A 24482-nucleotide genomic window follows, 5' to 3' on the forward strand; every position below is an offset into this window, starting at 1 on the left:
TTACCCTTTATATGCTTTATATGCACTGAGATACCTGTACCTGTGTGTGCTGCTTCCCTTTACACTACTGATTTTTTTTTTTGCCCATTCTCTTTCATCTCGCGGTTCTTTTATTTGTCTTTCGTGTTCTTAGCGTGAAGATCACGTATCATCTCCTAGTCATTCATTCCACAGGATTTTTTCTTATAATAGAGAGACAAGATATAGAAGCCCAAACTGTCAAGTGAGAGAGGCAGAGAAGCCAACTGCTCCTCAAGACACTAGAGGTGCTTTTGTGATCAGCAGTGTTGATCATTTGAAACCTGACTCTGAATGACCTTCACCCAGTTCTGCCACTTGCTAATGTTAACACTGTATGTCCTATAAGTCCTTGCTGCTGAGAGGTCCAGTAGAATTAAATTAAGAACAGAGGCTTTGAAAGCTAAAAAGCCCCAGATTGACATAAAATAACATAAAGGGTTAGCAGCAAAACCTGTAAAAATTGTTTATGCGGGGTTGTCCATTGGAAAGTATGGGCTGTGGTTATAGATTACATTGCCAAAGATTGAATAGGCAAAGCATGATGTGAGGCATCTCACAAAAGTGTGTATAAGGCTGAGGGCTGAGATTTTGAGGTGTATAATTTGACTAAAGGATTGGAAAGAAGTGGAAAAGATAAAGTCATTTTATAGGCCTTAAGGATTGATCCAAGCTGGAGATAAAGAACACTGTCCACGGGTAGAGATGCCTAGCTTGGACCACAGCGGGGTAGACACTGGATTATATCCAATACAAAGTAAAGTGCAGGATTATAAACAACAGGAATTGAAGATGCCAGAATGGGCACAAACTGAGGAGTCTTTGCACTTTATGCCAAATACTAAATGTGTAAGAAATTATAGAACCAAATATAATTTCTGGGATTTTAATTTTAATAAAGTAACAGGTAGAAAGAGTTCTGGAATGAGCAATGCCAATTTCAATTAAAAAACAAGAAGAGAAAAGATCAGTAGGCAAAAGCCAATTTGAAACAGGATGCATTTCAAAGACCCAGTGGTATTTAATACCATATGTGGTAAAGATATTCCTCTCTTTGTCCCATGTCTAATTAGGGTAGGATGTTGAAGTGCCATCCTTGTCTTGTTCCATAAAAATACATAAAATAAGAACTTAATATTGCACCAATAATTAGCTGGGGCACTAAAGGAAACATCATTTTTTGATGAAAGTATACTTATTTTAAGGACAGCCAGGATAATGAAAGGACAGTGGAAGGGCGAAACAAGCAGTGAGAGATTCCTTAATGCTCAGTTATATTCGCTGATAGTTATTAGTTACAATGGAATGTAAAGATAAAAAAATATGTAGTCCTAGATATTGGATTGACTTTAACATTGGGACAGTGAAAGTTAAAGTGTGCTGCTCACAAACTGTTAAGTGGTAAAAGAGCAGATTTGTACCAGTACATTTTATAATCTGAGAGGGGTTCAAAGAATTTAAATAATTCTAAAACATGAGGTAGGTCCTGAGGTGTGTTCCACAAAGTAGTAAGATATCATCTGTATTAAGTGCAGTTTTTTTGGTGACCCCCATAAGTACTTATTGGGGTAATTAAATCATTAGCGCAAAGAGCTATGGAAAGGGGTTCTAAAGTAAGACTAAAAAGCATAGGAAACAACAGGCAGCTCTCCCTGGCATTTTTAAAGACAGAAAAAGTACATCATATATTAGTATTATTAATGATAACAGTTGACATATGTGAGTAATATAAAGTTATTACAATATTTATGAAGCTGGCACTAAATCTACGCAAATCCCAATTCATACGGTTAAATGCTTTCTCAGCATCTAGAGCAAGGAGAGCAACTAGATGAGCTAGAGTAGCCATTTTACGTTATCCACATGATGATGATCTTGGACAAATTCTACCTAATCTGGATTAAACAATTTGTGAATATCGCTCTGATATGGCGCTTTTCCACTGCATAGTACGGCACAGCACGGTTCAGTGCAGCTCACCTTGGTTTGGCTCAGTTCGGCTCGGTTTGCGTTTCGACTGCAGTTTAGTACCGCTTTAGAGCGGGCGGGATTATTCACGTGTAGTTATAGTTGCGCCGCCTCTACTGCCGTGACATCATCGTAAACGCACCACAAACAAACACAACAAAGGAGCCGTGTGCGCCCAAGAGCTTAGCGACCTCCTGAAAAACTTTTTCATTCCGCGTCGCCCCATCCAGCTCTCGCTGGATCCGCTCCTCGCTACCAACGAGGAACGTCTGTACTTCCTCAATAGACCACGAAACAGCCATTTTTGGTTAAAACAAAATGGTGCGTCCGAACCTTCGCTGGCTGTGCTAAAAATCTAGCGGGTCTGTTGTGTCTCGTGTCGCAAGTTCAGTGACGCAGTAATGACGATTTTCTCCGGCCAACCAGTGACCAGCAGAGTTTACACGCCACGCTTTTGGTAACGGTTCGGCGCTTGGAACCTCGGCTGAGGTGGTACTAAAAAAAGGACCAGGTACCAGGTACTGTTCCCAGTGGAAAACCCCCCAAAAGTGAGCTGAACTGAACCGTGTCGTGCCATACTATGCAGTGGAAAAGCGCCGTAACTGTCTGGTAAGTAGCATTGCCAGCAAATTGGAATCTTATTTCATCAAAGAAGAACAGAAATAGTTAGAGCAGTCGATTGAGCCTTGACCCTGTTTTAATAATAAGATGATTAAAGCTGTGTTAACTGTGAAATATCGTTTAGTACTTGAGACTGAATAATTTAGCATCTGCTGATAAGAAGCAACAGCTAATCACAGAATCTTAAAAGCACTTCCAGTGTGAGCCCGTCTGGCCCCAGTGAGTTCCCCGTTTTCATAGATTTTAGTGTGTCCCTCAGCTCCTTAGTTGTAACTGAAGCATTGAGCCTAACCATATCTTCAGTAGATTTGTTCTACAAGGAACTTTCTGAATCAGCCTGGAACAGCTTGAAAAAAAGTCCTGAAATCAATTATGTATTTGTGGGAGGATGCTAACAGTACCTCCAGATGATTTTTTAACAGCTGGGATATTGTTGAATATCTTGCATTGGTGCAGCATGAGGGCTAGCAATTTACTTGGTTTACATAGTAGCAAATGAAAAACAATATATATCATGTGTTCTATGCGAGTCACATTCCACTTTCTGAAGAAGAAGGGAATTTAATTAAGATCTAACAGAAGTAATCTGAAGATCATAATAAGGATATACTATACTAGATTGTCGCTAATTCAAGTGAATAATATGTGCCTCTAGGTTATCTATTGTCTCCATGACTGTGCCAAATTTTTGGAGTATGCAGTCGAGAAATTATAAATTACACCTTTAAGTGCCATCCAGACTTAAGAAGTGTCCTCAAAGTCTGAGAGGCTGGTAATTAATATTGATGGTGCAACAGTGTTAAATGCTGAGCTTCAGTCTATTGACCATTCTCTGGCTTAGACGTTTGCAATGATAAGATGGAGTGCAAAAGAAGTGGCATCCTCTGTGGACTGGTTATCATAATATGCAAACTATAGGTGTTCCAAAATATCCCAGTACCAGTCTTAGAGCATTTCAGCATTATGAAAGTGACTATCACTTGTCTATAGTTATTGACACATTCCACTTTTGTTTTCTTGGGTACATACATCATTTTAAAGCAGATGGGGACCACAGATTATCCATGAAATAGTAAAAATGCCTGAATACACAATCTTATTATGCACAATAGATTTTAAAAATGTGCCTTGAGATTCTATCCAGACAGATTCCTTATGGGCATTAATTTGTTTAAAACTCCTCCTCCTATGAAACAGGTAAATAGGCAGTGGCATAGAAAATAACTTGATATGATAAATGATAGCAAGGAAAGCATTAAGTTCGTCAGGGAAATAACATGTTCTTAATTTCCATCTATACTGCATGTGTTATGAAATAGATGTTATTAAGGGGTACATTTTGACTTTGAATTTAATGATTATAACAAATACTACTGCGGTGGGTTGGCATCTTGCCTGGGGTTGGTTCCTGCCTTGCACCCTGTGTTGGCTGGGATTGGCTCCAACAGACCCCCGTGACCCTGTGTTCAACGGGTTGGGAAATGGATGGATGGATGAATTGCTTACCTAACTGATAATCCATTGCCAACCCTACTTAATCAGAGTGTGTGAGGGTATCCAAATTATAACACATTATGAACTGGGTCTCTTTTTAAATACTAGCTTTGAGTTTATTTTTATTTAAGCTTAAGTTTGATATAGTATTCTGGTATAAAGAAGGTACTTACTTTAAACCAAAACAAAAAGTCCTTCCTTTGCTAAAAATTGAGCGTCTAAACCTGTATAAGGAAGACTGAATTGTTATCACTTTTAATAGCTATATTATAAAAAGAAATGTAAGATGTCTGGTTTACAGCATAATAGCCATCTCTAGGCAGAATGTGCTGAAGATATATACACTGTGTGTGGAAAGAGAGACAATATATGTTCTTTTCTAAATTCGAGGGAAGAATTCTAAGGCATTCAGCTACTTAACGGGAATAATGAGCAGTCAGATTATACAAGTGGTAACAGCAGAAAAAGGTCAGGATGACCTAGCTGGGGGGTGTAGAAGCAATTTTCAAAAATGATGTGTTATGGAGCACTCATAAATACGCTCTACATTTGTTCTTAATACTTTATTAAGCACTCTTATGCATAACATGTTCTATTTGCAAAAACAAGTATTGTGTTCTGTAATTAAAGTAAAACTCTTTGGTGCATATCCATGTGGAACATATAATAGGTATTTATGCTTTATATACAGAGTTGAATACTAAGATTTGATTTCTTTAAAACTGATAAACAACAAAACATACAGATATGATTTTTCCTTAATGCCAGCTATAATGGCAATTCTACATCTTAAACAAACTTGTATGGTAGTTTACATAAAGAAATAAGAGTTTATTAATCAACATTAAAAATGGTGTCTTGTTACTCAAAATAAATTAGTTTTTTCAAGAACTAAATTAGAGTTTATGCATTTTGTGGCTCCTGACGTCCTTGGAGAACTATGACAGCTAACTCATACAGTAGCATCTGCCAGAAGATTACGGGTTGGGAATTTTCTGTAATTGTTTTATTAACTATAACATTTGTCTAGCCAAACAGACTAATCAGTTTTGTAATATAACATTTCCAATTCAGGCTAGTAGGGTTAGGGGGTCAGAGCCCCCTCGGTAGGATCTGGTACAAGGCACGAAGCAGGCCTAGTCTGGGGCCCACTCACACAAAATCCCCAAATTTGTATTCACACTAGGACAACTTAGAGTGACCAATTAAACAAACAAACATGCATGTCTTTGGGGATGTGGGAGGAAAATTAGAATACCTGGAGGAAGGCCCACTCATATGTGAGAAGAATGTGCAAACTCCATACACACAACGACCAGGTGTGATATTGAACCCAGGATGTTTTGTGCTACAATGCTACCCATTTCTTTTTTTAATACATCTCTCCATCCATTATCAAACTATCTTAAACCAATTTAGCACCATGGAAGACTGGAGCCTGTCCAGACAGTGTATTAGGACCATTAAAATATTACAGTGTGTAAAATGTAAACTACATTTTATGTTCCTTATAATTTAGAATTTTAAAATGATTTATATACGATTGTTTTTGTACTTTTGCTATCTAAATTAAGGCAGTTTAAATAGAGTGCCCTCCGTAATGTTTGGGACAAAGACACATTTTTTCTTGATTTACCCATCTGCTTCAGAGTTTAAAATTGCAAATCAAACAATTACACATGGTTAAAGTGCACATTGCAGACTTTAATTTATGGCTATTTGCATACATTTTCTGTCTTACCATATAGAAATAATAAGAATTTTTATACCTGGTCAACCCCCCCCGTTTTGTATAATGTTCAATGTGTCTTTGTCCTAAACATTTTGGATTTCATTAGAACTATGTTAGCTTAAAAATGCCTTTGAACTTATGTATACTGATGTTTGGAGTGATGAAATGATTGTATACAGTACATAATGCCAGGTTTCAAAATGGCCTACAATTTTGACCATGTTTGTCTACATACTAAAAAAGACACTGTTCAGAGTCATGTTGAACAACTCATTTCTTCACAGTCGAAGTCCATACCTTTGCTTGATCTTCCTTGTTCTTGCTGTTGCTCCACACATTCACATATATTTTGCCTTTAATTTGATTGAAGGGACATTTGCAATAATGGAAAGATTGTGTCAGAATGGTAGTGGAGAAGAAACCTGCTGAAGGAGTATTTTTGTTTATGCTGCCATAGTCAAGTCAAGAGAGTACTGTGATTTAAATTGTGTCAGGAATCAGTACTAACATCAAATAGCCATTTATAGGTGACAGTTTTCAATAGACATAATATTGTTTTTAAAGAACAGTTTGTGTCAGTGCAATTTTATATTGATGTCTTCACTTGAAGAAATATATTTTTTACATTAATCTTGGACGCTACTGCACGTACCACTGTTAATCAATAGCCAACAGAGAAATCAATCAAACATTTAATCCTCTACTACTTCTAAACCTTCCATCTTTTCATTTTCCTCACCCTGCTTTGTCTTTTCTTGGGTCACATGTGTGGGAGAATCTGGCAGTAATATCTGGCCCAAGAAGAGAACCAACAATGGACACAGTTTCTGTCCATCACAGGGCACTCTCATGCTCACCCACACATACTCTTACTGATCCACTTTAGTTCTGTTGATCATTCAACAATGTTAAGTTAACATGCACACTCAGAATATTGGAGACATACTAGATTGTCTGTAGGAAATTCACACACCATTACATGTGTTCTGGGTGACTGTCCTAAAGCAGCTGTCAGAAAAGAGTCCATGAGCCAATTTTTCTCCTTTTCTTTCCAGTTTTCTATGATACATACTCAGAGCTCCAAATTTCATTAGCAGTTGGGTCATCCTTCCCTGCAATACTTCTCCAATCATTAGGCAATCATGCATACAGTATATGGAAAAGATATAAAATGTAAATTAGTTCTGCAGCTACAGTATAAGAATATTTCTTGGCTCTTTCAGGCTTTGTCCAAATGTCAAATGATGCTGACACTAAGACACAAGTAGAATGCCCACTGTTACAAGGATGGATTTATCAAATTACTCTGCCCTGGTCATTTTCTCTGCTTAAAACCTTATATGCCATTCCTCACATCTTATAGGTTTTACATGGCCCACTAGAGGTGTTTTGGGATCCTGTAAGAAACAACATCGATATTGTGAGCATGGCATATTTTCACTCTTATTTGGGCAGCATTAGGCCCAGAACTGAGATTGCAGGAGAAATGCAGAATTACATATTTTGTATAATGTTCAATAAAATTCCAGTAAAGTATCTTGTTGCTTTAAATATAAATGGGAGCTATTACAGTATAACAGTTATGGCTTGTTACATATTAACCCTTTAATCTCAGCCTCGTTTTGTTGGCTTTCTACTACTTTGATTAAACTCGCCATAGATTTATCATCATTTATTCAGTATTAATGTTATACTGTACAATCAAAATAAAGGGAAAACACTCAGAATCTTTATAGCTGGAGAAATAGTTATTGTTAAATTTCAGCAAGGGTTCATATAATTGTTTTATGTCTTTGCTGTGCTTGTTTGGTTTATTTGTATATGGTAGTATTGCTTTTGTTTGTGATTTATGTTATTCATTATGTATTATATATGTAATGCCTTGTGTTTTGTGGGTAATTCCCCCAGAGATGGGGCCACCTGCCCATCACTGCAGTGGACTGCCCTAAGCATAATAAAGGCACGGGCAATCTACAATCCCTTGCAGTTCATTCCATAGTACTTGGGAGTTGGTGAGTGTTTCAATGTGATCATTTTTGTTCTTTTGTGATTTCTGAAATTTTTTGGATTACCGTATTAGGACTTTGTCGCCTTGGTTTGCCTTTCCAGGCAACTCCATTTTGCTTTTTTTGTGCTCAGTGTAGCGTCATATTACAAAAGCATTTTTGTGAAAAATAAATCTTTAATCTTATAAAGATCCTGTGCTTTCCCTTATTACTAGCTATAATTTGATGGTAATGTTCCCCTTTAAAGAGCATTTTTGTAAAAATTTGGGACTTTAACAGTAAGGTTGTATATAATTATATTTTACAGCAGAGTAACATAGAAAGAAACTTCAGTAACCTTTTCAACAAGAAATTCACTTTGAATGTTACACTAATTTTTCTATGCTTTGGAATAAGCTTCCAAACACCATTACAGTGTCAGTGAATGTGTCAGAAAAACAATTGTTACGAAATATCTTTTAAGTAATGTTTCTACAGTAGTTTTGCTGTATTGAAGCAGTACAAAAAGCCAGATTCTTTTTCAATGCTTTTACTGTTTTAAAATAAGTGACCACTGGCGCCAAGAAGCCTATTGAAAGTATATACTACATATGTCATATTGAAGGGTAGTTATTGTTCTTTCAGAACATAGAAGTCTGGTGATGCATGCATTAATATATTTAGAATGTCACTTTTGCTGTCATAAGGGTTGAAACAAGCTTCCAAATACCATAACATTAACAGAGAATGTGTGTCTAAATATTTAGGAACACCGAAAAAAAAGGTTATCAAATGTCTACAATCAGTATTTCTCATTTTATTTATTTTAAAGTGTAAAAAAACAGAATTCTTTTTCTCCACTTTTACTGGTTTCAAATAAGCATCGGTAGCATTCACTTCCACTATTGAAAACCCAAGCCCATTGTATCATTTTAAAGGGAATATATGCAATGGGTAAAGAATTTATACTGTGTATCCATATTGCAACACCAATAGTTAGAGCCAAGTTTAAAGGGTTAGCAATGTAGTTGTGCTGTCATCATTTTTGTGATGTTAATTCTGTGAGCCAGATGCTCAGAGCATATTGAGAGATACTAAGTATTATAGTAAGTGGAGATAGTAAATGTGCAAAAGGCAACCAAAACTGGCTAGTATAACAGAATAAAAAAGATGGGGAAAATCATTATATTTGGACCAGGATTTCAGTGGTTTTAGATTAACATGGAAAGAAGGAAAGAAGCTGACCTATCTGGTGCTTGGCTGCCACCATCAAGGCTCTAAAAGGTTAAGCAATACCAACCCAGACTAAGAGAGGGCACCATCATTAAAAACTATTTCCTTTATCCACAGTCCAAAGATTTCTACATCGAAGGACCAATGACGTCACTTCTGCTTCCACTTTAAAAGTATACAATCAACCAGAGCACCGGGTTCATTCCAGACTAGTAGACCGTCCTGTGTACTAGGACATTCCTTCCTTAACTTCATACAACTGTAGCTAAAGTTTTGCATCCCTGTGTGCTTTTTATTTTCCCACTTTGTTCCCCTGCCTTCTTTAAACTGGGTTGTCAATTGACTCCCTACTTCTTGGACTTGTTGAACTTGTATTTTTGTATTCACACTGGTTTATGACAAATGAAGCAAACTTTTAAAGGCAGGCAGAGCAAGTCAAAATGTCTGAGAGAATGAGCAGAAAGTGATCAGAGTGTCGGTGAAAGCAAGTGGTCACGGCATTTAAAAAAGAAAAAAAAACTAGGGCTGGGCTAGTTAACGCATTATTATCGCGTTAATGCATTAATTAATTAACACCGACAATTATTTTATCACGTGTTAACACAGTTTTTGTTATTATTATTATTATTATTTTGAAAGCCTTAGTCTTGCTAGTGATTGATAGAGATCAGTGATCTTCTTGTTACAGCGCTTTTCGATACGCTTTTGCTAGAAGGAAAGTTAGTTTTGTTGATTTGACCTCGATTCCCTGCGCTTCCATGAGTAGTGAAGAGTAAACAGCTTCTAAAATGGCAGGTGGAGAGATACCAAAGTGAATATACAAAGCAAAACTTTTATAGTATAATCTCTGAATCAGACTCCGATTTTGATGCAAGTGATCTGAAGATGTAGATCGAAAATGAAAGTGAGGTACCGGCATCAGCTGATTGTTCCCCAGCTGATCGTGGTGCTGAGCACGTTTGTGTAGCTGATGCACCTATGGCAATGTTCGCCTGGGAGAACAGATACAATGACAGGAGGTACAAAGCATATTGCGTCTTACTGCAACTGCCATCCCAGTGCACCTGTCTCACAAAGACAGCCAGGCAGCCAGCCATCGTGCAAACAGACGTTTTATATTGATTTATGTGTGAAACCATTGCTTTAGGCGCTTTTCCGAAAACTGAGTTTTTTGGAAAAAATATCAGCCCTCAAAGAGTTGCTACTGAACATAGAATGTTTGTGCTGGTATCTGTTCAAATAAAAAAGAAATTTAGAAATGTTAACTTGCTGTTGCTTAAAAGGTGCCTGTTATAATGTTATGATCATGGCTCTGGACTCTGAGGGTAACTTGTTTTTCTATAACAAACTAGATAAAACATTAATGCCCTGGCAGTGGCAAATAGTTTTGGTTTTATATTTGATTTGATTACATTCAAAATTTTAATCGCTGCTTTGAACTGCCTATAACTGTGAAATGGACATAGCAAGTATAGTAGATTGCATTATTTTTATTATTTATTATTATTAAATGGATGTATGGATATACAAATTAACATACTGAACATGGTGACATTCAGAATTCAAGGTGTTCACCATATATAGAATTTTTACACTAGGTAATGGTAGCAAACCAACTACTAAAATATATTTTTGACTTTAATTTAGTCGAAAATATTCTGTTCCATTACATTTGCTCACTTGAAAATCTGGATGGTTTGACACAAAATGTGCTATGTTCTATGTTGTTCATCATATCTAGAATGTTAATATCAGGGAATAAAAGCTGAAACTCTGATCTCTCTTCTCATATTCATCATTTGATCTCACACACAAATGGCTTCAGTGCACAGCCAAAACAAATTAATTGGCCGTCCTGTCCCGATACCTTTGGAGGAGACTGTATGTTATGTACTGTAGATGTAGTGGAGAAGGGCGATTTTGAGATCAGCATAGAACGGAATAAAGCAAAATTGAAGAGAAGCAGGGTTTCCTGGTTATGGAAAACAAGACCAGAAATGTTTCGCTATTGAAGAAATATTTACTGAAATAACAATGTAAATGTACCTCAGTCAGGTTTGGCAGAAAATCCTTTTCTGAACTTAAGTGTGTATGTACACATGAAATAAGTTTTGTTAAAAGTCTGTTTTAAATTCATGTCTTTTAAATCTCAGATTAAGTAATTATACATCATGTCCTTTTTTCACTATGTTTTGATGTGATGCCTAGGGTTATGCATTATTTGCCAACTCTGTGATGTCTAGATTAAAGATTGAGACTTCCAGATGCATACAAATCTTCAAATTTGAATTTTGTGGGGAACTGCAATATTTAGGCTTTATTGTCTTTCTTTGGAGAATAATTGTGTAAATGTATTGTAAATGAGGCTTCTGATTAAAGGCTCAGACTTATCTATGTGATCTGTAGTCACTGTCACTTAATGTCTACATAACCCATCCTCTGACGGCTCACTCCTGGTTTTAATAAAAGTATTTATTTCAGAATGCGGGTAAAGCACTATCAGCTTAACTGAGTACTCAAATGTAAAGCTTAGGTAGCTCTTGTTTAATTTAGCATGAAGAATTTAAACAAATGCTCTGAAAGGTTCAGACCTGAAACAAGTTTATTGCCAGGTTTTTTCACTACTATCTACTTTCTTGTGAACTGTTAACTTAAAAAATAGCAGGACACCAAGTGTGTATTTGCATCAGAGAAGGCTAATGTGTCTTCAGTTATTATGGAAGCAAATTTTTTTTTTCTTTTCTGAGGAGCATAACATTTCAATCTGTTGTTGATATTTTGAGTTCTTATATACTGTATATATATAAATAATTAGAGTGGCTGTTTTTGTAACATCAATGGATCTATGAAAGTGCTTCCCAAAAGATGTCTTTGGGGACAGATCTACTCGTTATGCTTCACTGTGTAATGTATAGTTTGGCATTGTTTTTCTGCTGTGTCTTTATGTCTTTAAATAAAGTATAAGCAACCACTGTCACTTCTTTATTCCTTGTTGGTGTTCTTGCAGATGACAAAATGGCTTATTGCTTTACTGACAGTCTAATTTTTTTTCTGTTATTTTTGCCTAAAAATATCATCAGCGTATGTAGTTGCACTTTCTGACACAAGTCATCTGGAAAGGGAAACAATACAAGGTTATGTTCTTTCTTGCTTTTTTTTTGTAACAAACGCAAAATAGTTTGTTTTTCTATTATTTAGTTATGAACAAAGTTAAAAATGTATTTTGAGGAAAGGAAAACAAAAATTCACAGTTAATAAATTCAATTCAATTTAAAGTCTTTATTGTCATAGCATATACAATGGAATTTTGGGTGTTACTCCAGAACAATACAAGTTTAGAGTACAACCTCAATGATAAATAAATTAAAAACATAAAATCTATTTTTTTTTTTAATTTACATAAAAGGTTAAAAATACTTCTTTCAAAATTATAAATAATATAATAATATTATAAATATACAGTATAATGATATTAAAATATAAAAAATATTGCACCTTAAAATTGGGCTGAGGGATTTATTGAATATACTCGATGCATAGCAGCTCATTCTGCGTGGGATGTAGTAAATAACTTTATCGCGCACATCAAGTACAAATTGCTACATAATGGTTTTTTAATGCTGGCACAAGACTTGTTTAGCATTTAACGTCTTTCCCTATCACAGACACAAAATGGAATGAACTCACATAAAGAGACATGCAAACGTTTTCAATCCCCTTGAAAGTCATAATAATTTTCTGCATAACAAAAGATTTGTACACATATTTATCCCTTCAGTATTTTAATGTGAACTCTTATGCTGCTACAGTACATTTCCAAAGTTAAAATAATCAATTTTCTGTAGATGCTGTCCAAACTATCAGAAACTGACTCCATGAGGGCCTGACTTCTTCTAGTGTTTCCTGTGCTCACAGCCCATCACCACACAGCTTGATTGGCTTTCACCAGAGAATACCACAATTGGCAGCTCCACCATTGGTGCCCCGTTCTCTTCACAGATGAGAGCAGGTTCACATTGTGCACATGAGACAGATGTGACAGAGTCTGGAGACGCAATGGTGAATGCTATACAGCCTGCAACATCAACCAGCATGACCGGTTTGGTGGTGGGTCAGTGATGGTTTGGAGAGGTATAACCTTGGAGGGTTGCACAGACCTCCACGTGCCAGGCAACAGTACCTTAACTGTTGTTAGTTATCAGGATGAAATCCTTAGAGCCATTTTCAGACCTTACGCTGGTGCAGTGGGCCCTGGGTTCCTGGTGGTACAGGATAATGCCCAGCCTCATGTAGCCAGAATGTGTAGACAACCTTCATATGGATGTACCATCCTGGAAGAAGTAGACTACCTGTGCAACCTGAATCGGCTGCAAGTACCACCTCATGCTACCAGTGACAAAGACAGTAACAAAACACAAAACTAGAGAAGAATCAGGACAAGGAAAGAGCAATTGTCTGTGGCCAACACCTGTAAAACCATTCCCTTTTGGAAGGGTGTCTTGCTGTTGCCTCTCCAGTGCACCTGTTGTCACTTTAATTTACACCAAAAGCAGACAAAGTTGATTCACAATTGCTTATGGTCCTAACTGGACAGATTGATATCCCTGAAGCTTAACTGATTTGGTGATAGACTGTGATAATTAAGTGTTCCCTTAATTTGTTTAGCAGTTTATATTGTGTAGATAATATAGCCTAAAAATATCTTAAAGTTATTTATAGGCCATATTGCCCCTCCCTATTTACATTGTCAGGCAGAATTTAAATGTTAAATGACACTGAACAGTAGTATTTAACTCATACATAGCCTTTGGTAAGAAACTGTTTCTGAGTCTGTTGGTATCAGTCTTATTTAACTTTTAATGCCTGCTGGAAGGCAGCTTATCAAAACAATTATCTCTAGGATGTGAAGAATCTTTCAAGATATTAGTAGCCCTATTGAGACAATAAGGACTAAAAATGTCCTCTAGTAAGGGCAGTGGACAGCTGATAATATTCTGTGCTGCATTAATAACTCTTTGAAGATCCTTCCTGTCTGCTGCAGAGCAGCTGGGATACACTACGCCAAGATACAGTATGCCAACACATGCAATAGAGAAACGGTAGATCAACACCAGAAGCTTATGTGCCAAATCTATTTTTCTTCAGTAACCTCAGGAGGTGTAGCCACTACTGAGCTTAACTACTGCGGTGGTGTTGACAGTCCAGGAGGGGTTCTCAGAAATCTTGGTTCCCTGGAATCCAATGGTGAGAACCCTTTCCACACAGTCCCCATTGATGAAAAGTGGGGTTGGGACTGCACTGTTTCTCCTGAAATTGAAGATACATTCTTTTGTTTTTAGAGTGTTCAGGGTCAGATTATTCACTGAAGACTCTGCCACTCTTTGGAACTTATACCTGCAGGCTGTCTCATGTTCTTCTGAAATCATTCCAATCACAGTTGTGCCTTCTGAAAATTTAATTATGGTGTTTATGGGAAAGGTAGGAACAGATTTCATCTTGTCATGGGTGTAAAGAGCATATAAAAATGGACTGATGATGCATCCCTGAGGGTAGAAGAGACCTGAGAGATGAGTTAACAGTTTGAGGTTGATTGGTGAGAAAGTACTTTATCCAGTAACTTATGGATAGGGAGAAGCCAGATAGCATTGTCAGTAGCTTTTATGGTAACATTATATTGAATGCTGAGCTATAGAGTTTAAAAAGAATCCTCACATAGCTCCCCTGATGTTCAAGGTAAGATAATGCAGTATGTAGAGCTATAGCAATGGTGTCTTCCATAGACCTGTTTGCTCTGTAAGAAAGTGGTGTGTCAAATGTGGTTTGAAGTTTGGTTTTAATGTACTATAAGACAAGGAAACTAATGACTACCTTCTTTGGGACTGGTTTCATGGTGGTTGACTTCAGGAAGGGTTGTATAATGACTGGTGACAAGGATAAATTTAAAACCTTTGTGAATACCCTTGAAACACATTCTTTAATTATTCTTCCAGATACACCATCTGAGCCAGCAGCTTTTCTCGGATTCAGTGACCTAAACACACATCTCACATCACGTTCCCACACCATGAGATTGTGATTATTAAAGGATGGTGGTGGTGATATGCTTGTCTGGGCTCTTTCTGCTTCAAAACTAGGCAAAGAAAAAATGTAGTTGATCTGCTAAAGAGCTGTCGCTGTCAACAGTCCTAAGGTTGCTGCCTTTATAGTTTGTGATTTTTTGTATTCTGTGCCACATCAGCTGTGGATCATTTTTCATGAAACAATCTTCAATACTCTTCTTACAGGCTGCTTTTGTGTTCCTATTACCTCCTTCAGATTAGCACAAGCAGCACTATAGAGGGCCTTGTAGCTTGAACTGAATGCAATTCTATGAACTCTGAGGAGTGTCTGAATCTCACTTGTCATCCAATGCTTCTCATTAGCCAGCACTTGAATATGATTATCAACTGTGACATTGTCAGTACAATATTGCCTCCCAAGAGGACATGCTTCCCCAACAGACTGGATGGCAGCATTCCTGCGCCAGTATGCCCATTCCTGTAGCTGCAAGGCATGTTGGGAATTGTGGTCCCTTGAGGCACCCCTTCTAAGTTCCCTGAGCAACAACAGGTGGAGCTGCTAGGGAGAGCAGTCCCTCCTTTATGGGCTTCTGCCTGAATCAGGAGCACTTCTTCCTTGACACCTCCATCCACTGAGTAGTTGGAGTCGAGAGGAGGTGAATAAGACTGCATGGGAGAGGTAGTAGCTGAAGCTTAATGCTTGTTGTGTGTTACAGAAGAATGAAAACTGAAACCCTGTGAAAGCAGTGTCAAAATAAAAACCTTTTATTCAAACCCAGGACTGTGTTGTGAAGTTGTGTCTGGGTGTTTTGGGTTCTGTAATACCCCCTACAGACCACACGGTCTTATAACTGAGAGTGGGACTGTCTTCTAATTAGGAAACTGGTTGAAACAAAACCCTACAGCCACTCCAGCCCATGAGTGAATATCCCTAGTAAAGAGCCAGACCTGAGGAGACTTTCTTTGCCATTGGATAGAGAGATCTAGATGCAATGACCTAAGGTCATTCGGGGTTTAACCAGCAGTTCTAGAACTGTTGGCCTAGCACATGATGGTGGCGCTTTAACAAATTTCTTTGCCTGTTGTATGCCCAAAACCCCTATCATTCAATAGTTCTCATCCCATGGCCTGATTTACTTTTCAGTGAAACCCTTAGTTTGATATATATCACCTCCCTGAACCTCTGAGTGCAGAAAAACATAAGATCCATATTATTTAAGCATACAGCAAAATTCAATAAGATAAAATTATACTGTCAGGAGTGCAATATGAAAAAAAATGCTCCAATTACTTTCTTATCTAATATAGAGTCTCCATACCTAAATTAAAACATAAGCAATAAAGAAAATGGGTATTGTGATCTTGTAGCACTGCTTTAAGAGGTTCTGTCCTTTTCAGTTTTCAAAAGGTGAATCTGTATTGACTGAGCAATCCTAGAGTCTTCTGTAATCAAATTCTGGACAACTTTCATAATTATTTTTCTTTCTGCTTTAACAACATTTAGCATTAAATAAACATTCCTCCAAATAACATTTTGGAATAACTGTTGTCCTGCATTTAATATTACTTATCTATCTATCTACTATATAATGAAACATCAGGGTCTGTGTGTGTGTGTCTGGTTTCTCCAAGCAATCTGAATGGTTAGTCTGTCATTGGTGAGGTGATTCGAAGGAAGAAGTGCAAATGTGAGATACGCGAGTAGGAGTAAAGGCGTAGGAGGCACACTGACAGTCACCTTCAAAGACGGGAAGAATAAAAGTGGGCTGAAGGTGATCAAGACATCTCGAAATGGCAGCGTCTGTGAAACAGGCTTTATGGGAACATGTTCGAGAGATGGAGCCGTCAAGAATGATTCAGACACACTGATAAAGCCACTGATGGTATAAGTAGGGCAAGAAACATCAAATGTTCTGAAACGTAATGTAGGTAACGTAGCTAGTAAAATATATAATATTTTATAATAATAATATATTAATTTATGCAGTATATACAATACACAACATACATTAATGCATAAAGAATATGTTCAACTTTTTGCTTATTTATGGCTACAGTTAGTAAAAGATCTCAAGCTTTTGATTTAATTAGTTTGAAAAACTTACCTAATAATTATACTAAAAATATGAATTAAATATCTAATGGCATATTAGAGCAGTGAAGAGATATATAAAGCATCAGATCTGTAAAGATTTAGTTAATAAAGCAAAAAAGGAACATACTTTGTTAAGGGCACTTTCAGATATTTCTTGATCTGGCTCAGCATTTGTTTGCTAAATTTCCAATTTTATCAACTAAAATATCAAAAGTTGATTTGTTTTCTTCTGTTCTCTACCCCTTGGATATCATCAGACCTTAATAAGTTTTTAGGCCAAGCCTTTGCACTTGGACCACGCTGGCATGACAGCACATGTCTTATGTCAATATGTAAAGTAAAACTTTGTAGAGTTTTTTTATTATAATACACTATGAAATTTATAAGAACAGAACTTCCTTATAAAGTACTTTTGAATCAGATTATTAGTGGATAAGTAAATTTGAAATTAATTGTTACTGTGAATGTCCAATCTTATATATATTAGTCATATTTCTAGTGGGGGGGGGGCAGAAAATAGGCTTTAAAGTATTACTTTAGACAGAGTAACTTAAAATGTAAAGACATTTATACAGTATATGTAGAGTACTGTGTGCATTAGTATAAACTGATGTTTTACTTTTTTTGTATGTTTTTACATTTTAATGGACTACTGGCCTGAAAGTGTCAAGAAGACAGGTTATTGAATAGATTCAAACTGAATTTTATATGGGCACTTATGAGTAGATTGAGTGTCTAAAGATATTCTAAGAGAGTAGCCTTGAAACGGTACTGTTATTGTAGAATTAATCTTTTAAATTTGTAATCAATTAAATATAATGTAGATCAAAGTTAAAGGGGCAAAAAGTATAGGCCAGTTTGAAAATTCTTCATTGTTAAAGTTTCAGTTATATTGTTTACATTGAAGAGGACTTTAGCAAAAGCTATTTTTAAATGTGTGAAATGCAGTATGAATTTTATTCACTTTCTTTTCAGAATCTGCCAGTTGTGTTGCTTATTCATGAACTGACAGAGAGTGAAGGAGGATGGAGCATTCTACCATTAATGCCACAGTAAGTACATCATGGTTGACAGGTAGAACTTGAAAGCAAGTACCATTATGGAAACAAGAGTCTGGAAATCTTGCTGTCATCACTTCAAAGAAGCGATGTCACTATGTAATTACCTTGAAACAAATCCTGTAGACTCAGATAGTGTCATTACCTTCTGACATAACCCTAAAAAGGTTGAGAATGAAATTTTAAGTGGAGATGTCTGGGTAAAAGATTTTTTGAATGTTTTTTGATTTTTTTTTTTTTAAATATACTGTAGTGTAGTTTAAAAATCACATTCTTTTCTTCAGTATTTGTAAAGTTTTCTTTTAAAAGGTTTTGGTTTATGTTGGCTTATGTTATTTTAATTTACTTCACTAATTTACTCTTAAAAACACCTGTTTAAAAAATGAGAAATGAAGACTGTTACATCAGTCTGTTCAACAGTTCTGTAATTGAGAAATAATTTTTATTTTTGAGAATTTATAAATTGTATTGTATGTTGTTTCTGACAGGTTTAAAGATAAAATGCACAGATATCTTAAAGATAAAGCTTATAGGAATTTTGTTTTCTTAATTGTTTGAGCCTTTTATGGTTTTAGTCAGAAAACAGAAAATCTACTGGTTTAATACAATACAATACAACACAATTTATTTTTGTATATCCCAAAATCACACATGAAGTGCTGCAATGGGCTTTAACAGGCCCTGCCTTTTGACAGCTCCCCAGCCTTGACTCTCTAAGAAGACAAGAAAATACTCCCAAAGAAAAATAAAAACCCTTTTAGGGAAAAAATGGAAGAAACCTTGGGAAAGGCAGTTCAAAGAGAGACCCCTTTCCAGGTAGGTTGGGCGTGCAGTGGGTGTCAAAAGGAACGGGATCAATACAATACAATACACAGAACAGAACAAATCCTTAATACAATATAAAAATAAAAATTTTAGAAGTACATCAGAAAGAAGCTTTCTTTATATAGCTCTGAGCATGTACTTTATGAAGAGCGTTTAGAAAAATAAACTTATTCTTAATTCGAAGAAGAAAAACATACACTCACCTAAAGGATTATTAGGAACACCTGTTCAATTTCTCATTAATGCAATTATCTAATCAACCAATCACATGGCAGTTGCTTCAATGCATTTAGCGGTGTGGTCCTGGTCAAGACAATCTCCTGAACTCCAAACTGAATGTCAGAATGGGAAAGAAAGGTGATTTAAGCAATTTTGAGCGTAGCATGGTTGTTGGTGCCAGACGGGCCAGTCTGAGTATTTCACAATCTGCTCAGTTACTGGGATTTTCACGCACAATCATTTCTAGAGTTTACAAAGAATGGTGTGAAAAGGGAAAAACATCCAGTATGCGGCAGTCCTGTGGGTGAAAATGCCTTGTTGATGCTAGAGGTCATAGGAGAATGGGCTGACTGATTCAAGCTGATAGAAGAGCAACTTTGAGTGAAATAACCACTCGTTACAACCGAGGTATGCAGCAAAGCATTTGTGAAGCCACAACACGCACAACCTTGAGGTGGATGGGCTACAACAGCAGAAGACCCCACCGGGTACCACTCATCTCCTCTACAAATAGGAAAAAGAGGCTACAATTTGCACAAGCTCACCAAAATTGGACAGTTGAAGACTGGAAAAATGTTGCCTGGTCTGATGAGTCTCGATTTCTGTTGAGACATTCAAATGGTAGAGTCAGAATTTGGCGTAAACAGAATGAGAACATGGATCCATCATGCCTTGTTACCACTGTGCAGGCTGGTGGTGGTGGTGTAATGGTGTGGGGGATGTTTTCTTGGCACAATTTAGGCCCCTTATTGCCAATTGGGCATCGTTTAAATGCCACGGGCTACCTGAGCATTGTTTCTGACCATGTCCATCCCTTCATGACCACCATGTACCCATCCTCTGATGGCTACTTCCAGCAGGATAATGCACCATGTCACAAAGCTCGAATCATTTCAAATTGGTTTCTTGAACATGACAATGAGTTCACTGTACTAAAATGGCCCCCACAGTCACCAGATCTCAACCCAATAGAGCATCTTTGGGATGTGGTGGAACGGGAGCTTCGTGCCCTGGATGTGCATCCCACAAATCTCCATCAACTGCAAGATGCTATCCTATCAATATGGGCCAACATTTCTAAAGAATGCTTTCAGCACCTTGTTGAATCAATGCCACGTAGAATTAAGGCAGTTCTGAAGGCGAAAGGGGGTCAAACACCGTATTAGTATGGTGTTCCTAATAATCCTTTAGGTGAGTATATATATATATATATATATATATATATATACAGTATATATATATATATATATGTTCATACATTGTACAAGGATATGTGTCATATACTGTGCTTGTTGTGTTTTTGCGAATGATCTTATGCTATGTTTACAATAGCAAGTGTGGAATTTTTTCAAGTAGCAGGAGAAAAGTCAGACAAGCTGTGTCAGTAGATAAATAGATAGATACTTTATTAATCCCAAAGGGAAATTCACATAATCCAGCAGCAGTATACTGATACAAAAAAAAAAACAATATTAAATGAAATAGTAATAAAAATGCATGTAAAAGCAGACATTAACTTTGAGTAGTAAGTTCACCAATGTGATCAGAATCAAAATAGGTACACATAATTATTTATATTTAAGCAGGCAGAGTTCATAACCAGAATAATAATCATAGTAATTCTTTTTATTTATATAACACTTTTCTTGCTACTCAAAGTACTTTACATGGTTAGTGGGGAGCTACTTCAACCACCACCAATGTGCAGCATCCACCTGGATAATGCAACAGCAGATGTTTTTGTACCAGTATGCTCACCACGCTTGAACTATTATGTGTTGGGAGACACAGCCTGTTAGGGACTGAGGGTGATTGGTGGCCAGAATGACCACACCAAGGTAGACAATTTAGCCAGGACATTGGCATACACCCCACTTTTTACAAAGGATGCCCAGGGACATATGTTTTATGCTTCATCTGAAGGATGGCACCAGTTTTTATAGCACAGTGTCCCTGTTGCTTCAGTGGGCCATTGGAATCAACACATGGACCACGGGGTAAGCATCCCCTTTTGGCCTTTTCCAGCAGCAATCTAAGTTATTTCTGGATGGTCTATTATACATGTACTGGCCGCGCCCAAACATGTTTAGCTTCAGGTGGCTTACCTATTCTGAAGTGCATGCGTGAAAAGAAAATAAATTGTTAAAGATAAATGCAGAAGTTGAGAAGGAAAAACAGAAAATTTAGAAAGACAATTTTTTTAGATAAGAGAAATGGACTGGTAAATGTCTGACTTTACTTAATTATAAACAAAAAGAGTTGTTAGGCAGGCTCAAAACATTAAAAGGAAGTGAGCAACTGAGCACCGCAGTTCAAGACAAAAGTCAAACTTGCAGGTTAGAATAACAAAGCAAAGCTTTCTAATTGTAATACCCTTTCCCTCTCCATTCTATTTTTTTTTTGTTTTTGTCTTTCTTATGCCAGCCTATGTGTGCTGGCATCTTTTTAAATGAATGCACAGTAGCATCATCATAGCATCACACCAACGCAAGAAATGCCAATAACATAAATAAAAATAAAAACAGCAATACTAATATTATTTCACATTTTTTCAATAATACTACTATTTTAGTGTTATTTGAGTTTTTGTGCTTTTTTTTCCAATTATCTCTCATTTTGTACATTATTTAAATTTATTGTTATGATGGTGACATCATTTGATAAGTTTGATTTGTCGTTTGCTGTACTGCACCATTTTGGGTTGTTTTCATTCCTGGTTGAGTATCCTAGCTTTTGAATATCTATTAAAAACTTGCACGTGCTTGTGTTTGTTTTTGGGATAGAGCTCAAAAGAATTCTAGGTTGCTTTCTGACTTTTTTCTTTGTTTTCTGGATTTCATATTAGTTATGTCCTTTGATTTAGTTCCCAAGTCTTTCAGACTTTCTGGTTACTGCACCTTTGCCAGTTCCTAGTGACCCTGTCCTCACATTTAGACTCTTTATTTCATAGACCTGAAAACAGTGTCCTAAAGCCCATCTTTAGACCGTATGTGCTTTCCCTTATCAGTCTGGTCTCTGTCAGAGATACATACAATTGTAGCTAAATACAATCTATGACCCCAAGCAACACGATAAGAGTACCAAAACAACCAGGAGAGAAGGTTTATACATTTATTCATGGATTATAAATTAACTTAAACTTATTGAATATGTCCAAACAGAAGCAAGCAAGTGTCACAACATAATACCAAAACAACCTGAATAGGGAGCAGTTTGTCTTGTTAGGAGTCAAAATATCCAGTATGCCCAGATTACCAGGTGGCTCTTAGTCTTAATAAGTTGATTGGTGTCTGGTCCATTGAGGGCTCTGATCTGGCAGGGCATCTGGACAGATAAAATGACAGAGAATGAGGCTCCATGTCTTTGATTTAACATAGCCTCTGGGGTGATGAAATGACAATGACACTAGGCTTCTTAGTTAGCCTAAATTGATGCTGGTCCTATGCTTTCTTGACATACCCTCTAGTGTTGAAATGTATTTACAAGTGGCTCAGCTTTTTTCACTTTAGCCCCTGGCTAGGAAAAAAACTTTTTTTTTTTCCAGATCTTTTTTAACATCTTATGTATACTAGTTCTGACATGATGTGGTAAGAACAAGAATTAGTTTCTAAAAGTGTTTTTTTTTTTGTAAATAAATATTTCTTTCAGATTAGTGTTAGTTCCTTTCTTGGACTCAGCTCTGGACCACCACCCCCCAAAATGGGTAAATAGGTTTAAGAAGGTTATGTTAAATAAAATAGTATACATATATACTGTATATTATTTAAGTTTTCAGTATTATGGCAATGTTAGTGTGTGCTTTTTAGGACACAAGTTTCAAATGTGATATTCAACAAATGGTGTATATTTAAAGAGTCTTTTATCCTTTAATAGATGTCACTAACTCTGAGTGGTTAACATTATGTGATTTTTGGGGTATCGATAGAATAATCTCATTCCACTTAATCCATTTGATAGATATGGCGTTATTTCAGTGCCACTATTCTGAGCACACGTAAAAATATTGAGCGCACGTAAAAAAAGATTGCAAGTGCAAGTGTTGCATTTTGAAGAGAAATTTATTTTGAGCGTACAAAAGCTGAATTTGAGTGAACAAAATTCATTGCTGCGTGCAAAAAATGTATTTCAGTGTTTGCGCTTATCCATATACACACACACAATAGCACCCCCTCTCGCTCAGTTTTTCATTTGCGCTTGCTCGCAATGTGTTGCTTGCGCTCACAACATTCTCTGCTGCGAGCGCTCAACTCTCTGTACACCGTTATAAGAATGCCACAAAAACAACCAATCACAGACATGGTTTCAAAAATTCTGATTGGCTCTTACGGTCTCCAATCAGCTCGCTAGCTGCTGCATTCCGGAAACAGTCAGTTGGCATGGTTGTATAATGCAACTACATTATACTACACCAACGATAGTCTTAACAAATAATATATTTTAAAATAAAATAATTAAAGATATTATCCGCAAATTGGGGTTTAATTGAGTTTAGCTGGATTTAGCTACATTTCGGACTGTTTCCGGAATGCAACAGCTAGCGAGCTGATTTGAGACCGTAAGAGCCAATCAGAATTTTTGAAACCAAGTCTGTGATTGGTTGGTTTTGTGGCACACTTATAACGGTGTACAGAGAGTTGAGCGCTTGCAGCAGAGAATGTTGTGAGCGCAAGCAACACATTGCAGCAGCGCAAATGAAAAACTGAGCGAGAGGGGTGCTATTGTGTGTGTGTATATGGATAAGTGCAAACACTGAAATACATTTTTTGCACGCAGCAATGAATTTTGTTCACTCAAATTCAGCTTTTGTACGCTCAAAATAAATTTCTCTTCAAAATGCAACACTTGCACTTGCAATCTTTTTTTACGTGCGCTCAGAATAGTGGCACTGAAATAACGCCATAGATAGACCCTGTTTGATGGTGTGTGCAACATGAATTGACCCTGAAATGGACTGTCATTCTGCACAGGCTTGGTTCCTGACTTACATTCTCCACAGTTAAGTCAGTCACTGTATTAGAAAAAAGTGGATGGAAATATTTCAAAACTGTGCACAAAATGTGTGGTTTGCATGTAAAAATTACTTTCAGACCAGTGTGAGTTTTATATGTGTTTATAGAAGTGTGGTCTTAATACTATGGCCAGCAAGTTTATGTTCTTCTTTATTATGTCGTCCCA

At 36.7% G+C, this 24482-nt stretch overlaps 1 protein-coding gene across 1 annotated transcript in view; it reads left to right on the forward strand.

The window, feature by feature from the left end:
- The window catches only part of LOC120523980 (beta-1,3-glucosyltransferase-like), a 452278-nt gene that overhangs the window by 261861 nt on the left and 165935 nt on the right, over positions 1-24482 (forward strand). Inside the window, exon 5 of the mRNA XM_039745736.1 lies at positions 18181-18257. Within this exon, the coding sequence (XP_039601670.1) occupies positions 18181-18257 (77 nt within the window). The remainder of the gene's footprint in view (positions 1-18180; positions 18258-24482) is intronic.

This window comes from Polypterus senegalus, chromosome 2 (assembly GCF_016835505.1).
Source record: "Polypterus senegalus isolate Bchr_013 chromosome 2, ASM1683550v1, whole genome shotgun sequence".
In the NCBI taxonomy this organism is placed as follows: domain Eukaryota; kingdom Metazoa; phylum Chordata; class Cladistia; order Polypteriformes; family Polypteridae; genus Polypterus; species Polypterus senegalus.